Source organism: Orbilia oligospora, assembly GCF_000225545.1.
Source record: "Orbilia oligospora ATCC 24927 unplaced genomic scaffold scaffold00054, whole genome shotgun sequence".
Classification (NCBI taxonomy): Eukaryota; Fungi; Ascomycota; class Orbiliomycetes; order Orbiliales; family Orbiliaceae; genus Orbilia; species Orbilia oligospora.
This window is the reverse complement of record NW_011645611.1, coordinates 689,094-716,407: the sequence shown is the minus strand read 5'-3', so window position 1 is coordinate 716,407 and position 27,314 is coordinate 689,094. Positions and strand designations below refer to the sequence as shown.

The following is a 27,314-nucleotide window of genomic DNA, read 5'->3' as shown; positions in this document are numbered from 1 at the left end:
CTAAAATACAAGATATGGAATGCTAAAAACTAGTAATTGAATTATTCCCAACCCCTCGAAACACTACTGAAACCCAAATGATAATATATTATCTCGCACGAATTTTTATCGCAGCACTATAGCTTCGATGCCAGATATCGCTCCACTATCCAGTACAGTTTTGCCAGCACTCCTTCCACTGCTGAATCCTTTGCCCTGCTTAAAAAGTTCGCTCATGTGAATATGTTTCAGCTTGTCCTTGCTCTTGACGATGTTTCTCGATTTTGATTTTCGCAATGATGGTCGCGTCTTCCTAGCAGAAAATTGTTTTTTAAAAAGTGTAGGCACTCTCGTTTCCGGATCGATATCCTCAATTGCATAGCCACAGTTCATAGTGGCAGGGGCAAAAGCGGTAGATTGATATGAGTCCAAGGGGTGGAGATATTCTCTGGCGGCTGATGTCTCATGCTCGATATTAATCTTTTTGTCCGACTGCTCACCCTCAATTTTTATTTCTGGCTTACTTTCTTCGTTCATGACAGCGAAGGCTGGACTTGCACTCTTTGATCGCTTTCTTCTTCGTCTCCTCTTCCTTTTCAAGATATCTGGATCGCTCGGTGAGTCTTCCTGCAGAGCCTCAGCTACAGATATCCCAACAATCTCACCGTCCGGAGCCTCGGGTTTTTCTTTCGTTTCTAGGGGCTCTGGCTGTGAAGAAAAATAAGCCTTTTGACTCTCTTCTAACTCCCGGCATATCTCTGCCCGAACATCCCCCCATCCTTCCGGTTGTTCTAGAACCATCGGAATGCCGTGTATGTATGGAGTATGAGTTGGCTCCACCGATGTAGGCGGCACCCATATACTCCGTTCAGAATTGTTGCCAGAATAGGGTATTTGATTTCCTGCTGCCCTTGATGCTTGGGTTTCAGGTTTTGTCTCCAACAAAAAATCATCCTTCGTGGGCTCTAAATTCAGTTTCTCCATTGGTGTGTTTTTTCCCTCTTTAACTTTGGAACTGACATCGTCGGGTATTATGTCGGATATTTTAGAAACAATCCCCTTCAATGTCATCAATTCGCCCACTCGACTTTGCAATGTCTTTGCATTGCCATCCAATCGAACGATCTTGTCTGCAACATCCTCTTGCTTCTCCACCATTTCGTTAATCATCCAGGGCTGTACGCGTCGGATATCGCCTTCCATTTCGTCACAACGCTTTTTTAAAACCACTAAGCAGGCCGCAAGTTCCTCTTGAAATCTTTCAAATTCTCGTAGCCTTTCGATTGTCTGTTCCACCAGATATAAAGCATTCGAGGATTTGACTACTCGATTGGTCCCTTCCTTTTGCTTGGAGGCCCAACGATGCTCCGCAATGACGGTCTCCGTCCGATCCTGACATTCGCGTAGTTCCTTCCATAGCCTGGAGACATCCTTCGCATCGCGTCGTTGTTTTCGTTCAACTTCTAAAATTCGAAGTTCCCAAGGGTGTTCATCAAGGCCTCCCAATTTCTCTTCGAGTAGTGAAAGTTCGTATTTACAATCGCATGGGTGCTCTGGCTTATGGTGACGAAGTTTGGTTTCCAACGCGATAACGCGCATTTCTAACGTTGGGGCTTGACTAGCAGATAATGCCGCTTGAGTCCCTACAGGGAGCACAGCCGTGGGAATGTGATGTATGTCCGAGGTACGCATTTTTCTATATGTATCCGCTTAGGACGTATGTAAGACGATCGATGAATAAGATACACAGAGCTGCACTGTATGTGCACGTACTGCAGACCTGGACCCGGCGGCGGTATCGATATGATAACGATAGAGATAAAGCAGCCGGAGCCATGGTTCCACGACAGGTGCATGCAGGCAGGGACCAGGGAGCCCAATTCAAGGGGCTCAATTCGGGCTGGGCATGGCACCAGCCTAAAATCCGGTTTCCACAACAACATCAAACCCAGGGGACTCTACCGGGACGGGCTAATAAAATCCAACGGGAGCCCAGGTTTTTCTTTAATTATCGAAGATTAATATTCTAAATCGACTGGCTCATATTGTTATATTTGAATATTACTTCGATACAATATGTAGCTAAGGCTTAGGGATATATTCAATACTTTATAAATCTTATGCTAAAGTACCACCCCGTATGTGCGCATGCGCTATAGGTGCAATTGTCCATTTAGAGGTTCTCTGAACATCGCGGCCCGGGACATGCCGTTGGTCTTTAGATACACACGCTCTTTATGTATTTTCAGGAGTGTCGCCGCAAGCCTTCTGCTTAGAAATTCTATTTCCCGTACCAGACGTCTTCTCTCAGTCAACACTAGTTGTCTTTCGATCGAAGTCTCTAGGAAGACTTCCTCAACTTTTTGGATCTCTTTTTGTATCGACTCTTGCGCATATTTAGCGTCGTTCATTTCGTCTTCAAGGTCGCATTGCTTGTTTAGGAGGGCGTCGATGGTTTCTGCGGGGTGTCTTTTCCTAGCGGCGACAAACCATTCCTTGAGCCGAACAGCAGCAGGTGTATCTTGCTCTTGAAACATGCTGAATTCATGATTTCTTTCCTTAGGTCCTATTGTTGGGTTTATATTGGCCGCGGGCACCAGTGTTGCGTTACTAGCTGATGGTTGCGTCACCGCCTGACTTCCCAGAATCTTGGGCAGTAGCAGCTCAAGCTGCTTCTGCCGGAATTGATTCAGAACCTCTTCGCTTACAAGGGTGGTAGGCTTTTCGAGCTTGGGCTTTGTATCCCCTGGCTTTATATCCAAAGTTCGCCGATGATGAATGATCAAGTTCCGAAGTGCTTCACGGCTAGCAAGTTGGTCTGCATCTAGTGCAGTGGGATGCATTTCCTTCCATAACGATGCGCCATAGAGTATGCCCCCTATGGCTACTATAGACTTAGAACGCAAACCCAGATTGTTCGGGATGACCATCTCATTTTCCCCATAGATTGGAGGTTGCAAACCGTGATTCTGGCAATATTCATGGAGTTTGACATTGTAATCAAAGTCATAAGGTAAGAGAGGAGTTCCCTTGGCATCCGATAACAGCCTGGGTGAATCTGGTGGGCCTCGCCAGGTACCAAAGCCTCTCCAAAGGGCTGTTTTAGAATGGAAACCGAATTCAAGTTTACTTCCTAGAAGTGCAGACTCGAATTCGCTGAGTGGCTTGGACTTTGTTGAAGGCTCGAGTGTATCTATACGGGTATCACTCCGGAGTATTCCTCTTCCATGAAATGAATCGCGCGGGGAGTCATTATCGTTTTGATAGCCAAATATTTCGCGAAGGATTGTACTAGATGGCTCTGTGGCGAGTTTGCCGTCGAGTGTCTTGTGGCTCACGGATGAGGTACTCATAAAATCCTCACATAAGGGTAGCCCAACAGCTTCAGCCCCGAGGTACTTCGCTAATTGCTCCATTGTATCCTCAAACGGGACTACGTAAGCTTCGTCGAAGATGTCAACAGCGACTATGTGGCCATAAAGAGAGTGATTTCCACGTCCAAATGAACCAACATTCAGGTCCACCACCCACGAGCCACAATCCCCTGCGGAAACCTCTGAAAGCTAAGTTAGCAAAATGACCGAAGCGGATAGAAAGTTCTTTCAATCAATAATGTTGCGATTGACTCACGATCCCATTCTGAGTTCCAGGTCATGTTATACACCCTCGCCATCTTATTAGACGGCGATTGATGCATGAACGCAGGCATAGTGTTTATGGTGCCTCTGAGATACCCTGGCTCAGTTCCTGGTTGATATAAAACTGGTTTGTCGACGACATCTCCTAATTCCCGAAGATATACTGTGTCTATTCTGTTAGACACCGAATATTCGTCGGAGCCTATTCCATCTTGATCCAATAGTATTTTAACAATATTCATTCTCTTTTTAGCCTCATCAGCCAATTCAACAAGACACCAATCTAGATTGCGATCTTCCGAGGTTTGAGTAGCGGCCATTGGCTTCATGACTTGTCCAATTTTTGTCCATCCAAAGTTACACCCCCCATCTTCCGTTGGTACATGTATTTCGGGCGATGATGCAGTTGTGAATATCGAATCCATTTCGCTAGAGCTTTCGTCCTCAGACTCGGTATCAGGCTCAGATGATTCTGAAAGATCCCCAATAGATGCATCGTCATCGACTTGGTCCTCGTCAAGAATGTGGCCCGCTGTAATACCATAGAGCTTTACTTCTCCGCCAATGGTAACCTTCACAATACCCCCTAGGGTCGCCATCTTTGCCTTCCCTCCATGAACGATCTTTATGCTCTCACCACAACTTGAAGAGCTTTCTGGCAGAACATCCTCTCTGCCAAAAACACTGGGTATATCGCTATCAGCGTCAACCTTTCTAGGCTCTGATGTGATGACTAAAACAGGTAATGGAGGTAACCCTTCTGTACCCTCACATTGTTGTTTGATTTCCTTTTTTGAGAAAAACTTTGCAAGTTTCTTCGTCGATGCCGCGTCGCACAGGATAACAATATATGGCCGCTTTGTGTTTTCATTCTCTCCGAATACCTTAACTTTCCAAGACATAAACTTTGGCTTAAGTTTGCTCTTCAAGGGACGGTCGTATAGTTGAACAAGATCCTGGAACCGAGAATAGAATTCATCCGGAATATGGGCATCGCGGAATAATAATAACTCGGGTTGCTTCGACTTGGCGAAGAAACTTTTTCCAGAGAACGTTTTTGGGGCTCGAGAAACTGGGTCATTGATGTTAATTAGTCGATCCTGCGAGGGTATTTCTAAAGTTATCGCCCTGTCTCGCGAGAAGTAGCCGGAATCGAGTTCGCTCTGCGAAGCCACTGGCTCTATCGGTAACTCTTCGGTGTCTCCCTTGCACGACTCTTGCTCCGGGTCCATCCTGATTCATCGAATATGTATCAAATCGATCTTGTGCTTAAAGTTTCGGAATTCAGGCAATCATACTGCAAGCTGTCGACTCAACGTTAGTCCGAGAAGGTTGATGTGCCTCGAAATTCGTTATCATGTAAGATCGGAAAATAAACAACAGCTGACTCCGAACAGTTAAACCTATACCCAGCCCTGTAACGTCAGGCCAGACCATCTGGTTCACCAGCATGATCCGAGGCTGATAGAATTGATTGATCGAGGGCGCCCCAGGCATCTAAGCGACATAGCTAATTCGTGCCGTGTTGTTGACGAAACTCCGCCTCAAACCTTGCATGAGCATGGGTACATCGTGCATCGAATCCTACATCCGCAGGCCAATTATAGTAGTTTTAAAGTGATTGGAATATATTACACTAGTACTAGAGCAACTTTTATAAGCTTATCTTGTAACCATGAGAGTGAACCACCGCACCGATCCGCATCAAGATACTTTTCTTTTCTATTACAGTTTTCGGCTATGACGGGGATATCTATCGCTGTGATATCTCTCCAGGCTCTTCATACTCCATCGACATCCTCTTTAGCAAAAAGGGCGGATGAAAACCGTAATGGGCTTTACAACGTTTTGTGGGGATGGAGCTTCTGCGACGGCTGTAGATATACCGGAATCTGCACCCTCGTGACATGTCCTGGCAATCGAATGCCTTCTCTGGAAAGATACTTCGGACATTATAAAGAGCTCGTTTGCTCATATAGCCATGATCTCGAAAATCATAGAATGGACGCTGTCGTTAGCTCTCACGAAGAGATATTCCATCTTATCAGGGTTTTAAAGGAAACCCCAAATATTACTCGAGGTGCACTTGCGAAACAGGTTTTTGGGAACGCCAATAATATGGGAATAGAATCCGAGCAAGAGCATGTTATCGGATTAGCTGTCAAAGCTCTTACAATGGTATATTCCACCCATTGGCTTAATCAGAATGCAGAACATGATAACGGAGACTTGGTATCGCCTAACTGGCTAAAGGATACCCCTTTCCATGCTTTTCTTGAGGGTTTATTTCCAATGATAGACCATCCTGGATTTGGTGAAGACGCTTCCGCTTCATTCTGGGAGATGAAAAGTAGTATTACTGGAAGTAAACTCATTCGGAAAGGAGGGTTGTCGTTTTCACCTACGGAAGACCTCAGCAATCATCTTAAACTTAATAGGAAGACTGGTGTGATAGAGATATTTCACCACACGGCTTTCCTGAAAGAGAACCTCAGAATCACAAGATGCATGGAAGGGCCAATGGGTGTAGAGGGAAGCCTTCGTTTGTTAGTATATCTTACCTCCTAAACCCGTGAATACGGTGCGAAAGGTTCATTAATATTATCAACATAGAGGCGCACTACCTCGCCAGCTTGCTCTTGAAGCTCTCGACTCAATCCAAAAAATTATATTCCCACTTTCTGATCCATCGGCCGTCACTTTACTCCAAAGGCTTGTTATCGAGAAGGGATTCGACGAAGACTGCCTTCGATTTGAGGCATCTGCCATACGAGAACCGCATGAAACTAACACTCGGTATCTCTACTTCGGCGCTAGACTCGCCGACATATATGACGAATTGGAAAATCCAACCCCTCGAGGGCTAATATCCCGCTGGGCCAAACGCAAGGGTGCCGGACACGCCAATATTGCGACGATTATTGCCGTTATCATTGCACTCATTTTTGGACTTGTGACATTGGGGCTAGGCGGCTTTCAAGCATGGATTTCCTGGCAGCAGTGGAAGCATCCGATCGAAGGTCCGCCATAGCTAGTTTTGGAAGCCTTAGTAGTGTGTATCCTGCCCAAGCGCTGCGTGCCATGGGCTGGCCCTGGACCGTTGTTGGATTTTGACTCTCGGGTATGTAGGTGCACATTTTCCAGTGCTGTCAGTGCAGTGCAATGACTAAGCCATTTTCTTGTTCGGGATGATATTTCATTTCACGAACATTCCTTTCATTCGTTCGTTCGATTCCGGGGTCGTTCTTCTGTTCCGGTTCTGTCATCGTTTGGATTGCGTTCCAATACAAGTTAAGTCATAATTGGAGGCTAGCATGCAGTCTCGTAACCAGCTAGCATGCATTGCGCATGTGAAGCCGGAGTTGAGAATGTTTAAGTCCGGTGAGTGGCTTCTTTCTACAACATTCGATGTCTGCTTTGTGTTGTGGGCGGTGACATAATCGTCTTCCACCCCACCATCCAGTCCATCCAACTCCGTCGCCATTCTTAAACCTTCCATCGTCATCCCGAACAACTCCACCAGTTTCAACATTACACTTCATTGATCATACAGAACAGCACCAAATAACCTCATTATGATGTCTCTACGACGTCCTCTCGTCGGCTGCGCTGCCAGGCCAGCTGTCGCCTTCACATCTATCGCGAAAAAACAGACCGCCACCATTCTCAAACCGCGGACATTCACCGCTGCATTCTCCAGCTCCCGACCTACTGCATCTCGTCAGTCCGTTCTGACAACTTTCTCGAAGTTCTCCAAATCGTCGAATCCGTTCTCCCGTTTCCAACAAGCTCGCAATTCTTCATTCGCCACTGAACCCGCGGTGGCCCGTCCGAACCAGTCGGCTCTATACAAAGGTCTCTATGCTGTCGCCGTCTTTGGTGGTACGGCATTTGCCATCAACTTCATCTTCAACCGAGAAACCCGTGAAGGACCTATTCCAGCTTACCAACGGGAATATCTCCATGAGACATTCATGTACACTGGCCTTGGTGTCGGAATGATCGGTGTTGTGGCGAAAGGCCTTCACAATGTGGGATGGAGTTATCGATTGATGGCAATGAACCCATGGGTGTTTGCCGGTATATCGTTAGTTGGTGGTATCGGAACTATGATGGCGACGTACGCGTGTCCACCAGAGAACTACGTGGCCAAACATGCTCTATGGTCGGCTTTCAATGTCTCTCAGGCAGCTGTTTTAAGCCCTCTATTGTTCTTTAACCCAGCTATTCTCGCTAGAGCTGGATTGTACACTGTCGGAATGATGGGTGCTATTTCATATGTCGGTGCTACAGCAAAGGTATATTTTCTCTAACCTCAATAATTTTATCGGCTTGTGTACAGGATGCTAACGGAACGACCTTACAGACTGACCAATACCTTTACCTCGGTGGCCCTCTTCTTGCCGGTCTCACTGTCGTCGCCCTCTCTGGCTTTGCACCGCTCGTTATTCCCGCTACTGCCGCCCGTACCCTAGCCTTCACCGAGAACCTTTGGCTCTATGGTGGTCTCGCAGTTTTTGGCGGTATCACACTGTATGATATCCAAAAGGTCTTGTACCATAGCCGAATGTCCGAAGCCGGCTTGAAGAAGAGGGATACAGTCAACGAAGCCATCTCACTCGAATTGGACTTCATCAACATCTTTATAAGGATGGTTTATATATTACAGGGTGGCGGTAACAGGAGGAAATAGGCTAGGAAAAGTCATCTAGCTCTTGATGTTGGGTAACCGTGGCTTTCGAGTGATATTAATCGAAAACTCCACTCTTTGACCTTTTTTGGTTTAATTAATAGGTTTCCTTTTTATTTTATACTGGGTAATGGAGTATTAGTGGCATATATTATAAATGTTCATTTGGCATTTTGTACAAAAGAAACAAAGATAAATTCCAATCTGAAACCATTGTATATTTTCCAGCCGAATGGAATATTTCAAAAAAGAAACTTCGAAGCTGTATTAATATCAAGATACCATCCGAAGATGCTCCAAATTTAGCCATCATAGCTTCGGTGTAATATCTGCACAATTGACTCGTAAGAAAGTAGAAGCACTTGCTATCTATAGTGGTGTTAACTCCATGCCAGCTAATAAGAGGGCGAGGACTATTCAGGAATTCATAGAGATATATGATGCAACCAATGTATGTTTCTATCACCAAAGTATGTACCAACAGACGAAAACTCCCAAGGGCCAAAAAAATTATGAAACGTGATGATAAACATAAAAAAAGGCGTATGTATAAGGACCTCAGGTCGAAAAAGCAAAGTTCGCATGGTTGTAGAAACCAGAGAAGGGCGAGACCCACAATAGCAATCCTGCTTGAATAGTCCCTTCTTCTTTAATAAAAGAAAGAAAAATATAATTAAAATGAGAAAAACAACAAATAAGTTATTAAAATTTCATGTATCAGGCCGCACGTCAAATAAATCCTTAGACGTTATCTAGTGAATCAGAGCAATACAGCCACAGCAAGAACTGCGGCCATAAAGCAACTATTCAAGACAACCACCACTTTACCCGCGGAATTGGGCCTCGAAGTCTCCGCAGGAGCTCCGGTACTAGTGGTCGCGGTACTGTCCCTCTCTACCGGGTCCCCAGAGGCTTCGGCGAAGACAGCTGTTTGTCCCAATGTCGGCAATGCAGAGGTAGGGTCGACGTTCCAGATACCGGATGTGGATGCAGGACAAGATATTGGACCGTTAGTAGAAGTGTATTTGTCCTTTGAGATTCCGGATGGGGTAACAGAGGACCAGACGGATTTTAGAACGGTGAAGTCTGGGAGAGGGGTGGGTTTTCCACCGCGAGCCCAAGTATCACCGCCGATCGCTGTCTTGGGGTCTGCTCGACCATAGTCGACGAGGCCCTAATTGAATTTAGTTAGATGGTTCATTCGTTAGGATGGTTTAAGCCGGATATATACTAACGTAGTTATTGTCTTCTTGAATCCATTCGTAGATTATCGCACCGGACCAAACGTCTCGCATTTCGGGACCAAAGATTGCGAATTGATCCTTGAAATCTCTTGGTGTCGGAACATTGCAGCCGGTCTCAGAGAAGAAAATGGGTACGGGATAGTCGGTAGCGTTCTTATTGAGCATGTCATAGCCGGAGACATGGTAGTCAGTAGCTTCACCACACCATTCATAGGCATTAAGGCCGAAGAAGTCGACGTTGACGGACGAGTCATCTCCACAAGCAAGGTAGTTTTGGAGATTGGGACGCTGTATTTAGAGCCTTCGTTAACGACATTCATGAAACTTTCTCCAACCAATGCTTTATATAGTGAGTAGAACCTACCAACTCAGCGATATCTGCTGCTGAATACCCAGTCGGAATTTTTCGAGCGAACTTCTTTTCTTCCATGTACGCTTTGATATCTCGCACAGCGGCTTTGATATACGGGGCAGCAAAAGATCCATTAGACCTGGTGATGATCTCGTTACCAACGAAGACACCTCCAAGGTTTGAATAACCAGCGAGATTATCCAAAACTTTGGTGTATTCGGTCAACTGGGTTTCGTTCCAGTGTGGAGGTCCATCCTATTTCGTATCTTGTCAGCGTCTTGCTCCGACATTCGGCTAATATGGGTAGTAGTGTTCTAACCTGCTCGATATAGGTATGGAAAGTGTCAAGGTCGATAAAGGCATAAACACCAATATCCTCGAATATCTTCATACAGTCATCGTGGTTCCCATCCGGATCGACGTGGTAGACACGAATTGCATTCGCACCAAGCTGTTTCATGAGGTCGGCATCCAACTGACATTGCTTCTTGTCAAGAAGTGGATCAAATGGAGAACGTTGGTACGCAATTCCTATCCATATATGACAAAGTATCAGTACACCTTTTGCCTTCACGGAAATAAATATCCTTAATCGAAATAGCTGGATAACAGAATTACCTTTCATGAAGTATTGAGAACCATCCGCATGGAAGAATTTGGAACCTTTTATAGTAATTGGTTCGAGAGCGAGTGAGCTTGTCGCCAGAAGACTGGCAGCAAGGATTGGGAGACCAATTGCCTTCATTATAGCTGAAAAGGTTGCGATATCGATATCGCCAGATGACACGCGAGGCGAAGTTGAGTCAGGTTAGTTACGCTGGCTGTATATAGCTAGCAGGACTTGTCGACTTGCAGGCTAGACCGCGATACAGAGTTGAGTAAAATCGGCTGGTGTTTCCAGATCCAGCAAGTTTATATATATATCTCTCTTCTCTTCTCTTAATCAAGATCAAGAGAGAACAATGGCGACCGACACTAGGCGTTAACTTGAAGCCGTTGAGATGATTGAATTATTACCAAGTCGCTGTAGACGTGTTGTTATATGGAATGTTGGACAATTAGGGGCACCAGAAGCCTTCCAAAGCAGCCTGAACAAACGAACGGTGACAAGTCGAATATTAATATAAATTGATCAAAGAGACTTGAAAGAATATGATCTAGCAGCAACGAATGTCTTAAGCCTGGGATATTGTCGACATCGAAAACGACTGAAATTGCAAAGCATTCAAAATGCGAGAAACGACCGTCCAAAGTTCGAGAATGTAATGTACACGCTGGATATGAGGAATTCGAGAGAAAGGACAGAAAACGGGCAGAAACTGGCGAAAACGCTAAATATCCCGCCCCCCAAAAAAACGTTCGAAACCCGCCATCGCGATTGCATTGAGCAATTCGCCTCTTATTCCCTGCAAGCTCTTCACGTTTCGTGCTGCCTTTGTCGCGGATTGAGAACGTGGGGTACGTCACTCGAGCGTGGACAAGCCAAACAAGCATCTCGTTCGCTGGCTTGGTGGTCGCGGCATAAAACCGGCCTCGGAACGGCCGTCCGATTGGTTGATCGCTTTAGCCAAGCCGACCTGAATCATTTCGGGGATAGGCGGCATCTGGCTGGTCGTATGATCAAAGCTCCAACTGGCTCCAAGACTTTGGATGGAATATTCGAATTCGATAATCATCAACATCAGTATCTTATACATGAAACTTCAACATCGCAAGAGTGGACTAGTGTACCAGTCTATGAGGAATCTTAGCTTAGTCTTGAGGGGCAGAATATACGTCTTGATGCTCGTGTTACACACATCCATTCAACTGCTAACTTCGGGCTGACCTTAACAGGAAATACAACGTTGTCAACACATATTCCAAACCATAACAACACAGGTCTCGAAGTCAATCGGAACATCGAGCTAGAGTTAGCCCCCATCCCCATATCACATCGAAATATCACATCGAATTTCAAACTTTGACAGATTTCAAGTTTGCCAGAGTTAGATTCATATTCATAACTTGTGAGCTCTCAGTTTCTATGAGGATGTGTGAAAATGACAAATTGACGAAACAAGATCGCGGCGGAGCTCGTTCAACGACAACAAGGAGCCTGAAATATGATACACACTGGCCGGAACTAAATTCCCTGGATTAATGAATTGCATCAATTCGATCTCTCGATCTCGGTCTTCAGACTGTTTGGTACTTAGTATAATTATTTACCCGTATATACAAATCCGGCATATAACTTTTGATCAGATGCACCCGGCGGTAGCGCTGAAAGGTAATGTTATAGTTATGATACCAAGAATAACTTCTCACATTCGAAGATCTAGATATCTATGCTTTCGACGCTTTGTCCTCCTAATGGGATCATAACAGTAATGTAATCCAAATGGTATGATATCAAGTACTTCGTAAAAGTCGCCAAAGAGGGTGTCCTACTGATAACAGTATCGATAACTGCGCCGATAACTGCGCCGATAACGAGACGTATGATATCGACGGTTGGATAAGCGTCTACGATATATAGACCTTTAAATGTCAGGTGCAACTTTTTGCAATGCTCCGGAGAACCAACAGATTAGATAGTTCTTTTAAAAATATATCCCGATCATCGGTAGGTTTGTTAGGCACATCTGTAGCTTGGAGGTGACTTTTTTTCTTCTAATTGGCTCACGAGCTCACGTGGCTGTGTTGAATTGCAGATTTAGATGGTGTGTACCGGACATAACATGCAACAACATATGCCGTAAGGGGCGCATTTTATGCTTCAAAAACGGCAGACGATTTATGAAAAAGCCAAGCATTTTACACCGATCGGAGAGCATGGAGCATTTATTCGATGGCGTCAGATCCCATCGTTTAACATCCGGTCAAAAAAAAAGGTTATCTAAACGTTATAGACTTTACAAATTGCGATCTTGTATGTAGGCATCGATGAGTAAAAAAAAAAACGAGGACGTAGATGGGTCTGTGCGCTTGCTATATGCAGTTGGGTTGGTAGTTTCTCAGCCAAATATCGTAACACCGCACACACACCCGCATTGAAGGCATAATTAATTTGGCGTATATGTGCATGCGGCTCCTAGCGCAAGCTTGTCCTCCCAAAAACTAGATTTATCGGAGATGCCGCCACCCCACATAGCCATGCACACCACAAGACTAAATTATTCAAGCGCTCCTAGCTGCAAGTAGTTGCGAGAGAGTTGGTACTGATGTGGTAGTGATGCGGGGTAATTTGAGAAACAAAATATTGAAATCGATGCATCAGGAACACACACCACTGGGCGAACCGTTTCTCATGCCTGATGATTAAGAGTTCGAAGTCTAGAAACGTAAAGACCGCGATCCGATTTTACAAATTGAATGGAGTGTGAAATGGAGCCAACCATTTGGCTCTCCAACAAGCTATTTACCCACGCTACGACCACCCAATTAAGATAATTTTGTTCTTGAATTGATTATATGCCATGTTCACAGAATACCCCGCAGAGGACACTTTGAGTCATGACGGGACTCGATATCGGCATGTCTACCCTCACAGTCAAAAAATTTTGCTCACTATGCGCAATTTACAGCTAGCTGCACAACCGTTGCTTTAGGGAGAGGCAAAGTTTCACGGGGTATGTCGCTCTTCAGCAGAGAGCTCTAAGCTTCATCCTTCTCGAGAAAAAAGTCTTTGCCTCCTGTAGGTTTATCAAATATCTGTCAATTTTGTCAGGAGAAGGTACTACTCAGATGCATCTACGAAACATAACGTTGGGAAAACGCCTACAATTATGCTTGTTTATGTGGCTGAATAATAACAATTAATTGTAAATTGAGTTCCTGGGACAAAGGAAGGGTGCAGGAATAGATAAAAATCTCGCAGGTCATAAAATTAATTAACACAAAAAGGCCCGATTTTCGATCTTTCTCTCCTCCTCCTAGCATACTAGTATCGAGATTGGATATCTTATGTAACCCTAGCCCCTATATGATACATGTTATCAAAACACATGGCAAAGATATAGTCGAATCTGTAAACTATACCTAGCTAGGTCGTCCGAAACTTTGCCGTCATATTTGTGCGATTTCCGCCGCTAGATCCAGTATGATATAGGTTGGGCCAACAAATGTTGCAATTGTTCGCGATGTCGAAACCACATGCCGTCTCTTAGCAGTTGTTAGCCCCCGGCTCTGTTGCAATGTCAAATATAATTTAACATCGAAGGTTGGCCTCCCTGACAGCTCGCTACCATCGAAGTGCACATGACTAGGACAACAGGTATAACAGAAGAAAAAGTCGCCACCTTCCTGCATTGACTTCCCGTTGTCTATCTACTGCCTAATTCGACCGTAGACGTCGAACGGTAACCGTAGACCGTTTCGAGGCATTTCAAGGCTCCATGTAGACTACCTTGGAATTCCCACGAAGTGATTCCGGATTATATCCCATCATAAGTGCGGCACGAGTGCATGGAAAAATGCTGCGCCTGTGATCCGGGTCCCACTTTGCCACATAATCAGAATTTGAAAGATGCGCTGCAGCTCACTAGCAGGTGAGCTCGGAGCAAGCTCGCTCGTTAAATAATTGCGAAACTAGTCTGAAATCTCGGACTGGGTGGGGCGAGGCGATGTACGGGATCCGCCCGAGAGTCGCCACCGCGCTTCTCTTAGAAATGTGTCAAAGATAACGGGATCAAGTCTGAGATTGCAAATAATACCCTGGGAACAGGCCCTGCTCCTAATCTGCCAATATCGCCATACCTGTCAATCCTAAGGCCTAATTTGATGATAGTGACTTTATTTCTTCGGGGTACCTTGTAATTCTAAGACAATGGACCGTCAGCAATGTTATATCACAATGCGGAGACATGAGATGACCAATTGATAGTACTGATTCTGGGGCACGCCATGCAAGGTACTGAAAAACGAGCACCCCGCCCCCGCGCAGTTAGTACTCATACGAAAGATTTTTTTTCTCTCTCTAAATTATAAAGCATGGATAATGCGAATACTGCTGCGGTATGGGCTGCTGTCAAGGCAAATCGTGGTTTAGTCATGCCTATTCCGACGGGCATATGCATCGTGTTGGAGTGTGTGGTGTGAAACGATGTTTTCATGAATTCAGCGCTTAAGTGCATATCATGAACATTCGAACCACGGTCTCGGGCCAACCTGAAACATGAGCATCTCACGCCTCAGAGGCTCAGTGCCCATCGAATCATGTGCAGTGGTATTTTTTATCTAAGATGAGATGCGGGCACTGATATTCCTGTCGTCGATTTATTTTTATTTTTTACGTGGTGGCATTGCATTAAGCTCACAGGAATTCCTGGGTCGACAGTTTTATCAAAAATCTTCTGGGATACTCCCGCACATTGACTGGTGGGGTGTCGACATCCAAATTTCAAGTAAAAAAATGAAATAAAATAAAATAAAATCGATTTTTCACCTAATCCTACACCGAAAGCCATGCATACGACCACATGTCTACAAGGTTACCCGAATCTCATATTGTTTGAGGTATCCAACGTCAAGGAGATGGTAGCGAGGGTCGCGAATGTTGTGCAGTTGGACTTTTGCCGTCCTGTTGGAAAATCTCTTCAAAGTAGTCCCAAAGAACAGATTGACCTTGATAAAACGCCCCATTGTTAAAATATGTTAGTTCCGGGGTGACTTGAGAATTTCGTTTTCGGTTTTCAGCGTAGGAAATCTTTCCCGACGATATAATTTCCAATACCCGGGAGTACCAACTTTGGGGTTCTAGCATTTCTTGTTTTGTTTTTTTCATTTCGATCATCGAGCAGGTTATCCCCGTCCAGTTATCCCAACAAACTCTTTCTCCAAAATATCACTGGTCATACAGACGTATTTCGGAGGACCGGACCTAGCTTAGACAGAGAAAAGTCGGCTCCCAAATACAACCATCGACGTCAACTATATTTGGACGAACACGCAACATATGAAACATTCAAAGATAATTCTGTGTTTCTAAATCTGCAAGGTACGATCTAAAATTTGACAGCGACAACATCACGAAATCTTGACATCGATGGGATACTCGACTTATGCTTGTGTCAAACCTTTTAATGTTGGCGCTAAAGGCCAGAGCCTGAATGCTATCACGTGTTCTGACAACGGTGGTCTGTTAATTTTAGTCCTATATGGGGAATACGAAAATGTCTAGTATCTCAAGGATTTCGAAATGTCGACAATGAACTATTGTTCTGGGCAAGTGTCAAATTGCACGAGAACTGAATTTGTATTTTGATTTGATTGGTCTTGAGCCCGGAGTGCGTCTACGAACTATCCCGTCACTTCCTGCAGCTTTCGACGAAAATAGGCCGGCATAGACGTGTCCGCGGTAGCAGCGGGGAACGTATTCAAATTCTCTATGTATGGTCATCCAAACGGTGCTCAAAACGATGTTTTTATCTTGGTTGGAATGGTTTGCTTGACCCGTGTCGCCAAAAATAGGCTAGAACGACCTCCACCTGAGCACGGGTTCTTGAACTAATCGCGCTCGAGGATGCTGCCAGCTAAAATTATGCGACCAAACTGCCGGGTACTCGTTCGTTGTCGAACGATACTCGTTGTGGCATGGCGGCTTGGAGGGTGACTTGCTGCCAATTTCGTTGTTCCGAGACGCAGAAACCGCGAGCGAGTGACATGCGACTTTTCGGGCTTGATTGGGGAAATCGGAGCGAGAGGACCTGAACTTGGGGGTTAGCGAAATGAGTTGAACTGACCTGCGGAATCCGACTCAGATCATGGAAATTCGAGATCAGGGAAATCCTTGAGTCTTCTTATCAGTTAAAGTTAGACATTTCAGATCAACCCCTGCTCTGAATAATTACACTTTACTCTATAGTGTAATATATCATCATGGGTATGTAAATTTGAAAGAAATACGTTTTCTTGGACCTGAAATCTTCTAGGATTTTCAAACGCTTATCCTTGGACATGCACATGGTGTTGCAATCGCCAGCAGTATACTCGGAATTTCGTCCAGTCCGGATACTATCATGTTTCTGGACTGACAAGGTGGAGAACAGAATTTGTGAGACCAAAGCATAGGAGCATGCGCATGTATCGATGAGGCACAGGGTCTAAGGCGAAAACTGTCATCACCTTTCGGCCCTTCCACGGCTTGTGGACCGCCAGAGGCTATATCCGCCTGCTCAATGCAAGGATATCGTGGGCAGGTTTGCCAGCCAAGGTCACTCTGTGCGAATGTTGCGCCAACATGCCTGCTATGCTTCTCGAAACACCGACATTAGCGCACCTTCCTGCCCGCAACAGCTCAGGCTCAGTGGTCTAAGGGACACTTCCCGAGACCTCGACACCCTTTACAGGGAACTCCCCAGCCCGTGATACCTTCGAAGAAGCAAACCTCGACCGGGGATTGCATAGTCGCGAGGCACTTTTCAAGCACCACACCCTCTCCTCGACGCCCTCAGAAGCATCTCCTGCGAGGGCCAGCTAGGGTAGTGAGGATACACATTCCAACATGGATTCGAAGATCCTATCAAAACCTGGCCCACAGGCCACTTCGAAAAGAAAAAAAAAGTTGGTCGTTGGAACTAGTCAAAATATAGCACTCGTCCATTTTTCGAAGGGTTGAGTGGGCTGCGTCAAATAATTGGCGGCTACGAGCGTGAGCGAAAATCGGGCAAATATGGCCTTGAACTAGTATGCGAAGCCCGCCGCAGGTAGGTGTCCCCAATGCGATAGTTTGGTCCTGTCCACCTTCTTTTCGGCCCCGTATCGCACGATGGCATGCATGGGACTGGGCTCCACCAAAAGCCGTTTGAATGTTCAAACAGCAGGTTCTCGTAACGTAGTAGCCGCATCTACACATGGGAACAAAAAGCAAAAGGGGAGAAAAGGTGCAGTGATGAGCCCTGCTAAGAGGGCTAATCAGTTAGGACCTATGGATCCATTGCATTTGGCGCAGGTGTCAGTGTCCGGCGTCCAGATTATATAACAACCTGGGCCGTTCCACTTTGACAGAAATGCTTCCTCAATTGATACCACACAGCACTCGGAAAACGATAATCGAGAAAGCTTGACAATATCCACGATTTGAAGCATCACTACTCTTCTTCTTCCCCCCAAGGACCTTCTTTTTTCATAGAGGACCGAATAGAAACAGTCTTCTTCTTCTTCTTCTTCTTCTTCTTCTTCAGCCGTGCCGTCTTCTCTCCAGACAATACAACGCGGACTACAAACATTTAAACCATTCAGACCCTTTTTCAATTTATATCAGGCACTCCTCGAAAGTTGAGCCGCTATCTACTAGATAGGCAAAAACGCCGCCGCAATAGGCCTTAATTACTTTAAGTTAGATCATGGTTATGAGCTCTGATTTAGCACATATCCCTCAGAAGCAAGAGCGGGAAGCTTGTCTGCAGAAGATTACGGTAGCAGGAATGTTCCCTTTAGTCAAACCAGAAGAAATTGAATACCCAATGATGGCACCGAACGCGAAATACTATATCCCGAGCATCAAAGATGCAGAGGGTATGCAGTTACTGTCGGCAGCCGCATTCTCTTATCCACCCACTTACCTTCGCGCAACTACACCTCCCCCATCGATAGTTCATATGGCGCCCAGCCGTGGCAGCCCTCGACGACAACCTATTAAGCCTGCCAAAAGGACACCAAGGGACCATCGGCCTATGTATTCACAGGAGGAAGCCGATGCTATTTTATATTTACGTGATAGCGTTGGACTACCCTGGAAGAAAGTCGTTGAACTATGGAACTTACTTTTTGACGCTCGCACTGGTAAAAGATGGGGACCAAGAACAATTTCCGGCCTCCAATCTCACTACTATCGAATGCTTGGAATTGACAAGTCACATGGACGTCGCTCCTCCGCCCCAAATCCCGATATTGGTCTCCTTAAAGCAACCAATCGTCGTTATTGGTGGGTTTATAGTGATCGACCCGATATCCTTACCGGAGTTGTACGGACACCAGAACAAATGAAGATTCTTCAGAAGCAGAACATCCGAAGATTAAGGCGCGAAGCCCAAAGAGAAGGGCGACGACAACGTAAGCTTACTCGACGATCGATTGTCGAACACTCGAAAGAAACCATGGTACCTCACCTTTCAAAGGTTATACAAGCTGCGCTTGAGGAGCCGAAGTGCATGGAAGTTGAGAAGAACTGCGCGAACGACTCTGATAGTGACTCCTCCACTGGAGACAGCTTCGACCAGAATTCAATCTCAGATGTTGATGGGTATGATACTTCTAGCATCGCCCCGCCGCCTTCCTCCCATACATCTACACCAACAAGCCCCTTCGAAGGCTTTGATTTCGAAGCTAAGGCCTCTCGACGCCTGTCAGAGGATCTTAAGAATCAATCCAATATACTTCCACCATTTAAAAGCTTGTGGGGCCTTGCTGATCGGGGCAAAAAAAGGGACACCAACATTATTCGATGGCAGGATCGAGTTGAAACTCTACAGCGACCTGGAAGAGAAAAACCCGGCGTTACACCCTTCCGTCCCACAAATAAGAACCCTATGGCTGTCGCGAGCCTTTTAATATGATCGCCACTACTCTCCAACAATCTATCTCTTTCTATTTTTTTCAAAAAGTTTTTGCCGGGCCTCTAACATTTTCTCTAACGCCATATCTTCGATTTCCAACATCGAGTTTCAGATCACGGTCTCGAACCCTCGAGCTTCACGAGTTTCCTTGTTACGAGTTTCCTTGGTTTAAGGGTGCGACAGAATTGACTCCTCTTTCACCCTCCAAAGGTTATACACCACTAAGTCTCTATCTCTTTAATAATGTTTTACTATTTATTTTTTCCACTCGTGGGGACGCTCGCTCGCTCTCCTTGGAGTATATATGCTTCCTTATATGAGTTCATGCATCATTTCAAAACCCGTCATTTCAATGATCATCTCGCCTCCCGCGTGGCTGCGGCAAAATTTCCTCTCTTTTTTTTATATTAAATAAATACTCTGCTTCTGTTTGCATTTACACTGAAAATATCATGGGACTGGCTTTCTTTTTTGTTCGTGTCGTACTTGAAGTTTGCATGGGAGGCTTTCTAGTTCCTGTTTAAAAAATGTTTGGAGGTTAATTTACTTCGAAGCGCTTCTAGTTTTACGGATTGTTCTTGCTTGGGTTCGTTTATTTCATTCGATCGTGGACCGCAATGGTGCGCTCAAACGGCTACTAACTTTCACCATGAAAACATGTTTTGTTTTTTATTTTTATTTCATTTATTCCTCGTTTGATGTTTATTTCATTTACATTTCGTTCCAGATCTTGATTTTCTCTTTCATGCACAATTCTTTTCGGGGTGTATTTGTTTCTAAGAAGTTCTTCGCCTTGTTACCGATCTATCGATCCGGTCCCAACGCCCCTGTTCGATGTTGCGACTCGATCGGTACGCAGTTCTGAATTTTTGGACAACCTTTCCACTCTTTAATTCCCGCCCAACTGCTCGTATAGTAAGATACCCATAAAGACCTTTCAAATAGAAAGGACTCTCGCAAGTGTTATCCTTGTGTCTTTTGCTGGCCCGAGATACTTTTTTTTTTTTTTGCAACCTTCCTCATCGCGCTGGTCAACGCTTTTATTTAGTTTAAAATTTCAATGCAGATAATTACTTAAAGAACAATAATAAATCGATTAGTATATCTGGTCCTGGCTCATATCCCTACCATGTGCTTAAGATGTGCTTGGACAATTGCAATATTGGGTTGACATGTTTGTAAGGCACCTCTTTGACATTCCACCAAATTCAGGTTGGCCAGTTGCCCAGATCTCTGGGGTTCCGAGTACGTCCAGCTTTTCCCTCCCAGTTCCGTACCGTGCCGCGAACTCACATCAGGAGGGCTATACATTCCAACAGAGGTATAAGCCTTGCTATAAGATCCCTCGATCTGGAATCAAGCTACTTGTATCAGAGTTAAACCACCAGTTGCTGTGCGTTCCGTTAACTTAGAGCTTTAAAGGATTCAATGCACTGAGCGAAGCTAGCTAGCTCAAATCAAACGAATAAATCGAGCACCATATGAATATCTTGTTGAATTCGACTAGCCAGAACCAACCCACATGCGTCGATATTTTAGTGGTATCGGCCAGCCCGATCTCTCGCCGACATTTCTGAGCGAAGCAGATATGTAGTTCTATAGCCTATACTGCTGGGTTCCCCATCGAACCCTCGTAATCATGGAATTTTGAACATTTTGCAAATTTGTCGCGGGGTAATATAACCGCAGTGTAAGGTGGTCATAGTTGCGATTCCTCGTATTTTCATGCGCTTCGAATTCAAGGGTCAAGGGGTTGTGGAGTGGTTCATAAACACCCACCCATACTGAACCAATTCGTCAATCGGACCACAATCAAACATCTGCTTTGGATGCCCTACGAGCTGAGCATCGACTGGAAGCCTGGGTGTGGTCGGGTTGTATCCACAATTGAAACTCTTTAACCGTACTGATTCCTAGTCTCCCGAGGCCTCCCGCTGAGAAACTCGGGAAGGGAAAATAAAACAAAATAAAATAAAAATTTCGACGATCTTGGCTCTTTGCCCGGTGTGTAAAGTCTTAGAATATGTTCATCCTGAAACGAGCAATGTAGAACTCGGATCCTGTCCAGTAGAGCAGTACTCTGAGCTCCTGATAATTTAGGGCAGTATCGGCACAAGTTCTAACATACGCATGTAAGACATATACATGTGCATGTATACGCTTGATAGACCGGACTTTTCAAAGGAAATTTTCAGCGACTAGAAAGTATTGTCAGGTGCATGTCCTTATCAGAATAATAGTTTAACTACGCTATCAACCTTCGCCGAAGCTCTCTCTCTAGTAGTACTATCGTCATAAGCCCTCGGCAACCATTTTCCGGAGTGCTGCGGATTACAATTCGTGCCAATGATGAAACCTTTAAATCTTTCTGACTGAGCAGGCGCGTATGTATCTTACATGACTTTGCCGCCATAGCACACCTCTGAAGCATCCTTTACCTGCCAAACATATTCATGGCACAGTGTGCGCACCCGTTTGAATATTGCCAAATCATTTCTCAGGTCTACTAGCTGCCTTAATATCAAATTCGAGGAAATGAAAGCTTGCTTGCATCCTAGACGAGACGGTTCTCGCCCACCAAGTGTGCTCATTTCCCGCGCGGGCAATTTCCAAAACTTGCAAGTCCTAGCTCTCTTCGTGCGAATTAACCTGCGTCAAAAGTATTTTTTCGGTAGCACACTTCCACAGCACGGGGGGTTCGTGGCCACTGGAGACGCCGTGCCGCTGAGGTGCGTCTTGTCTGCTGCCGAAAAGGAATGCAGTGAGCCTGCATGAGCAAGGGTCTGCTGGCATTCATAGTCTCCACATTCTCCGCCGGCTGATATGAATCAAGTCGTATTTTCACCCGTTCATTCTCGTTTATCACCTTGTGTCTCAGTCTGCAGAATCCCTCAGCATCCACTTCATGCACTTAATAGCAAAGAAAAGAACACAGATATAGTATGGGGGCCTGCCTGCAGTGGCCTTCAAATACTGCTCCGTATCAGTTTTTCTTTCCGACTCTAAAATTTGCCTCTCTTTCGTACAGCCATGGTGCTGTAATGCTCAAGTTTGGTGGGAAATTCTCCTGGTTCAGGATGGAGTCCGGTCCATGAGAGGGCGGCCGAACCGTTGTAGCGGGTAGGCGGACCAGCCAATCACGAGATGTATTACCCGATAACCACGTAAGTATTCGCTTGCCATATCCGGTGAATTTTAACACCCAACCCTTCAAGATTCGGGATTCTTTTTGATTCAGCTTTCCCAAATGTTAAATTTTTTTTTGGCTATCACTCATGATATTAAAACTGAGCTGGGTGAATGCATCCGAGACCATAGTCCAGAAACGGGCCGAGGCCATACCACAGTAGGCATAAGAGACGGGGAAATCACCTGCTGTTGCCCGCCGGAAAACTGCGCTTAGCCCCTGACGAAAGAAGCCCGGATCGCCCGTGCGCAAATCCGTGTAACACAAGGATTCTGGGCCAGGATCGCAACGGAATTCAAAAAAAAAAAAAAAAAAAGGAATCATGAGAAGCATTCGATTCGGATGCATGTATTTCCAAACGATATACCCGGACTCGATGTCACTCTTTGCGACGAGACATTTTCATAAGAGAAATTTACATGGGGCACATACAGCCGTCTAAAGCCTGCCGAACCGCAGATTCATACCAACATGCGCGCAGCCGTAGGATCTTCTAACCGGAATGGAATGAAAACACCAGTATATTATACGATACGCCAACGAACGTACATCAGGTAGCAGTGCTTACATTACCGGGGTATTATTCTACCCGGACAATTTCTATCTCCGAGAGTTCTAGTACCTGGGAAATTTGCCTGTCGATTTCCGAGCCCATCCCTTAATTCCCAGCCGGGTTTTCGATATCACATTATCTTTCGATCGATCGAATAGCTCCTCCCTACAAAAGCACATTTTCTGCGATTTATCCTCAACAAGACGTCAATATACCCGGAACAAAATCCAACTTGTATTCAGATCCTCAAATGATCTAACAACTATGATCTAATTTCGCGAGTCCGGCCAATTGAGTCCCATGCTATGTAGACACCATGGAATGGCTTCTAAAAGACGATGGACCCTGGCCAAATACCAACAACCAAGAAACTAGCCCACCAATAGCGGTCGACGCTGCAACCTTTGGAGTTTGGTTTAAACTCATTTCGTCATAACTTGAGAATTCTTGTGCCAGAGAGATGCAGAAATGTTGGGGCATTTGGGTTTCGGGGATTTCTCTCTCGTGATGACCTGGCCTCGCATTGTTAAGGCGTTAACGTTGGTAGGATTTCCAAGAGTGAGAAAGTCTACGGCGATGAGCTCCTAGTCACTGAAACTTAGTTCAAAAGAGCTAGGAACTAGAAAAATCAATCACTTTGTCTATTCAGCTACAATCGTATTGTAGTGTGTACCGACAACGCTACGATGTCTAACTGTCGCATGGGTTCTGAAGAAATACACGGCAGTATGCGTTAAACATTTTGTTGGAATCTCGAAAACGGGTCTCCAGCGCCGGCTGACCCACAGCGCATATCGAAACTGCCTATAGCTATAAATTCTTACAAGACACCAACAGAGCCCCAAAATAACAGAGTTCCCGTTATATACGTATATACGTTATAGAATTATACAAACTCGAGTACTCGTGAGCTTATATCCTCAACAACCCGAATCCGATTGCTGAAGTCTAAGTATTCTATGTTGGATGTTATAAAAGAACTAGATCCGTCTGGGCTTTGCTCATAACTACCGAAATATCAATAGCTTGTTGTCTTAGCTAGATCAAACAATTAAGACCACATCAAACATGTTAACAGCGAAACTACCAGTTCAGCTGACGAATCCACGAATATTCTCGACCACCACCTTTTTTGGATTGCCCCACCTAAGGTAGGCAGTTACCAGGTAATGAAGACGCACCAAATATTTGAGGTCATAGCCCGATTGGACTATTAAGTTTGCAAACCAAAATGTGCCTGAAGTTTTTCCTTGCATCATGAGCTTGCCCAATGCACATGTTCTTGGCACATTCCTTGGTACCGCTTGATCTCAAAACGATGAGCAGCACAGATAACAGAGCCCGTTGAAGGGATATTCCGAAGCTGAAGAGACCATTCTATCCGAACTTCCCTTTACAGCTTGAGCAAAATCGGGATATCGATGCTACAACTTGTGATGATCAAGCAACTTTTTCGATGGAGCTCCACAGTTCGCAAAAGCCCCTTTGACAGACTCAGTCTAGACTCGGTATTTGGAAGTATGTGGATGTTCGGGGTGTTAAGCCTCGTGGATGCCCTGTGCGCTGGAGGAATAGCGAAATGAAAACATCTTGGTCCACATTTCACGAGATCTGCGCGAGAGCAAACAAATTGTAAACCGAACATCGATTTTTAGTTTGGACTCGTGGTCATAACCCCTTGTCTAAGTTTTCTTCTTCAATCCATGGTTCCAACGAGATGCAGAGTTGTCTGCATGCAATAGTAAATCGCAGGAGTTAGCGCCGCGGGGAGAGTTGTGCTTATGGACCTCCACCCAAACAGGCCACTTACCTTTTGATTCCAACAAGAATGAATTTATAGAACACCAAGACCAACTCAAAATTTCTTGCTAAAAGTACCCTCAAACCCCGGGTCGGTTCCCGAAGTAGAAACTTGTCCTAGAGAGCTAAGAAACAACTTTAACAGCTGTAGTATCATGCAAAAATAGAGCCAGGAATTTGCAGTATTTTCTTGGGGGGAAAATGTCGTTCTTGTTGTTTGACTGTTGCAGAGTTATGCCCGCAGGCACTGTCAGTCAATCGGGAGCTTCATGACAGGTGCTTTGCAGATTCGAAGGAGCAACATATCGATCACGGGACGTACTCGTGGAGACAGATCTGGATCTGAGGAGCAGGGAATACGCATATATAGACTCTAGTAATATAGCTATCCTACTTAACCTAAATTTAAAACCCTTCAATATTTATAGTGGTAGCAGAAGCTAGAAGAGTACCGCATCTGTGAACATCGAGATAGTGCGAAAGAAGAAGGAAGATTTAAGCGATGATGGGCCTCGAGAACAATTAAGCTTAGTTGTAATGACGCCAAAGCAACCGCTTTATTTAAATATTGATGTTGTACGTTGTGCCTATTGTATCTACTCAACCTACTGAGCATTTAGAAACTGTGTTCTATTTATTATCCACAGCCTTTTAAGTTACATAATGTTAGAAATATAACACTGGCGAAACGCCGGGTTCATATGATCATGTGTAAGCTGAGTTTGCAAACTTATTGTTGGCCAATCTCGTTCATTAATGAACATTAAGCAGAGGGCACCGACGATATCTAGTTAGCAGATTAGCAGAATTCTACCACCCACTTGACCCCTATCCATCCTAACTTTATATCTTAAGGAATTATGTGTGGAATATACAACGTTCCAACTCAATGCTCGCAGAATTAGACGCATCTAGACCTCAAAATCAAGTACCATATCACTCAGTACGATGTTTAGTTAGGGTCTCACCTTCTCCTCACTATCGAAAATTGTGATCAGACTGGTATCATTACAAACACCCAAGTCATCCAGCGAGTCGCTGGCGCATGAAAGTTTGAGAGGAGTATCTCAAGAACACCAAACACTGAAAAGCAACAATCTGCCCGCCCACCAAGGCTGAGGCAACCTCGATGAGCTCATCAATCGAAATTCGAAATAAAAAATTTAAATTAAGAACGGATGAAGTTACTGTTATGCCTTTGGAAAACGAGGTTCCAAACAGCGGCGGTCAAAAATATTGTAGGCGGAAATGAGCTAGACCCTATTCCTTGAAGCGGAAAACGGCTAGAGACAGAAAGGGTGGGCAGTGAAAAGATTCTATCTTCCTAACTGGGGTCTACTCGTAGTGGTGTGGAGGAACATATTGCTCCTGAGCCATTTCTAATGATTTCGGGATCGAACACGGCTTTTGATTTACGAGGTATTGTATATAATTGGATGACCGTTAAACGGCTGGTGGTCTGTACATGTAGGGAAGAGATAACATGCAAGAGCGTAGAACTTACAGGATCTTGTACACAAGTTGCAAAGTGACCTTGCAAATATATTTTTAGGATACATCCTAAAATCTATGTAGTTTTACTCGGGATAATGGAATGCCGGTAAGCTTAATTCCCATATATTTTGGCACGAGGAAAATTGTTAAGGTGGGAAGGAATCGCGCATGCAAAGACTTTGAATTTTGTTGATCATGAGACGTTTGAAGTGATGTGAACAATGAAGCCTTGGAATAGCCTCACAGTCCGGTTTCCTTGAGTCTATTACTATTTGAATACCAACCATAAAGAATAGCTCCTTTAAGAATAGAACATCAAAACTACGCCCCCTCGGGTTTAAGGTAGGTGGAGAGAATATTCCGCCGATCGAACAATCCAATATCGCAAACAATGCACCATAGCCTACACCAGTACAACTTTTCCTCTTGTTCCTCTTGAGGGTTCAGAATTTGACCCGTTGCTCTCGAGGCTTTCAAGCAGGAATAGGTTGTCAAATCAAACATTCGAAGCCGAAACGGTGTGCTACCTGGTGTGACACGAAATTCAGCCCGAGAGACCGACTTCCGGCAATCCCAAGCCAACCGTAAATGGCAAAGTCTGTGAACTAGCTGTGCATGAACAATCCAACATTTCGTCAAATTTTCTTAGAAAAGCGGCATAAGCGCAGCCCGGAGACCAGAGCGCTGATGTGCACCCGGCCCCTGGGCCCTGAGGTTCCAGGACCGGCCTAAATTTCCACCGGTATTAATGATCGTGCATCGTGTGATATAGGTCTCTCGCGGCGCACACGCCATCCAGCCTCGCATTTCTTGGTCGGTTAGCGCATAACCCACCCGG

The 27,314-nt window shown here is 45.0% G+C and overlaps 6 protein-coding genes across 6 annotated transcripts; 3 read left to right on the top strand and 3 right to left on the bottom strand.

Moving 5' to 3' along the window:
• Positions 1-105: 105 nt before the first annotated feature.
• AOL_s00054g230 (uncharacterized protein) lies at positions 106-1,671 on the bottom strand (the record flags this gene model as incomplete). The annotated part of the gene is made up of 1 exon (XM_011121546.1): positions 106-1,671. The coding sequence occupies one exon, from the start codon at positions 1,669-1,671 to the stop codon at positions 106-108; it is 1,566 nt and encodes a 521-aa protein (XP_011119848.1).
• A 461-nt stretch (positions 1,672-2,132) lies between these two features.
• AOL_s00054g229 (uncharacterized protein) lies at positions 2,133-4,849 on the bottom strand (the record flags this gene model as incomplete). The annotated part of the gene is made up of 2 exons (XM_011121545.1): positions 2,133-3,535; positions 3,610-4,849. 2 exons carry the CDS (start codon positions 4,847-4,849, stop codon positions 2,133-2,135), a joined length of 2,643 nt encoding a protein of 880 aa, XP_011119847.1.
• A 508-nt stretch (positions 4,850-5,357) lies between these two features.
• On the top strand, positions 5,358-6,648 carry AOL_s00054g228 (uncharacterized protein; the record flags this gene model as incomplete). Its single annotated transcript, XM_011121544.1, has 2 exons — positions 5,358-6,163; positions 6,231-6,648. 2 exons carry the CDS (start codon positions 5,358-5,360, stop codon positions 6,646-6,648), a joined length of 1,224 nt encoding a protein of 407 aa, XP_011119846.1.
• A 544-nt stretch (positions 6,649-7,192) lies between these two features.
• On the top strand, positions 7,193-8,310 carry AOL_s00054g227 (uncharacterized protein; the record flags this gene model as incomplete). The annotated part of the gene is made up of 2 exons (XM_011121543.1): positions 7,193-7,915; positions 7,984-8,310. 2 exons carry the CDS (start codon positions 7,193-7,195, stop codon positions 8,308-8,310), a joined length of 1,050 nt encoding a protein of 349 aa, XP_011119845.1.
• Positions 8,311-9,067: 757 nt separating this feature from the next.
• Positions 9,068-10,648, bottom strand: AOL_s00054g226 (uncharacterized protein; the record flags this gene model as incomplete). Its single annotated transcript, XM_011121542.1, has 5 exons — positions 9,068-9,481; positions 9,543-9,839; positions 9,916-10,158; positions 10,223-10,434; positions 10,522-10,648. The coding sequence occupies 5 exons, from the start codon at positions 10,646-10,648 to the stop codon at positions 9,068-9,070; spliced, it is 1,293 nt and encodes a 430-aa protein (XP_011119844.1).
• Positions 10,649-18,230: 7,582 nt separating this feature from the next.
• Positions 18,231-19,442, top strand: AOL_s00054g225 (uncharacterized protein; the record flags this gene model as incomplete). The annotated part of the gene is made up of 1 exon (XM_011121541.1): positions 18,231-19,442. The coding sequence occupies one exon, from the start codon at positions 18,231-18,233 to the stop codon at positions 19,440-19,442; it is 1,212 nt and encodes a 403-aa protein (XP_011119843.1).
• Positions 19,443-27,314: the final 7,872 nt, after the last annotated feature.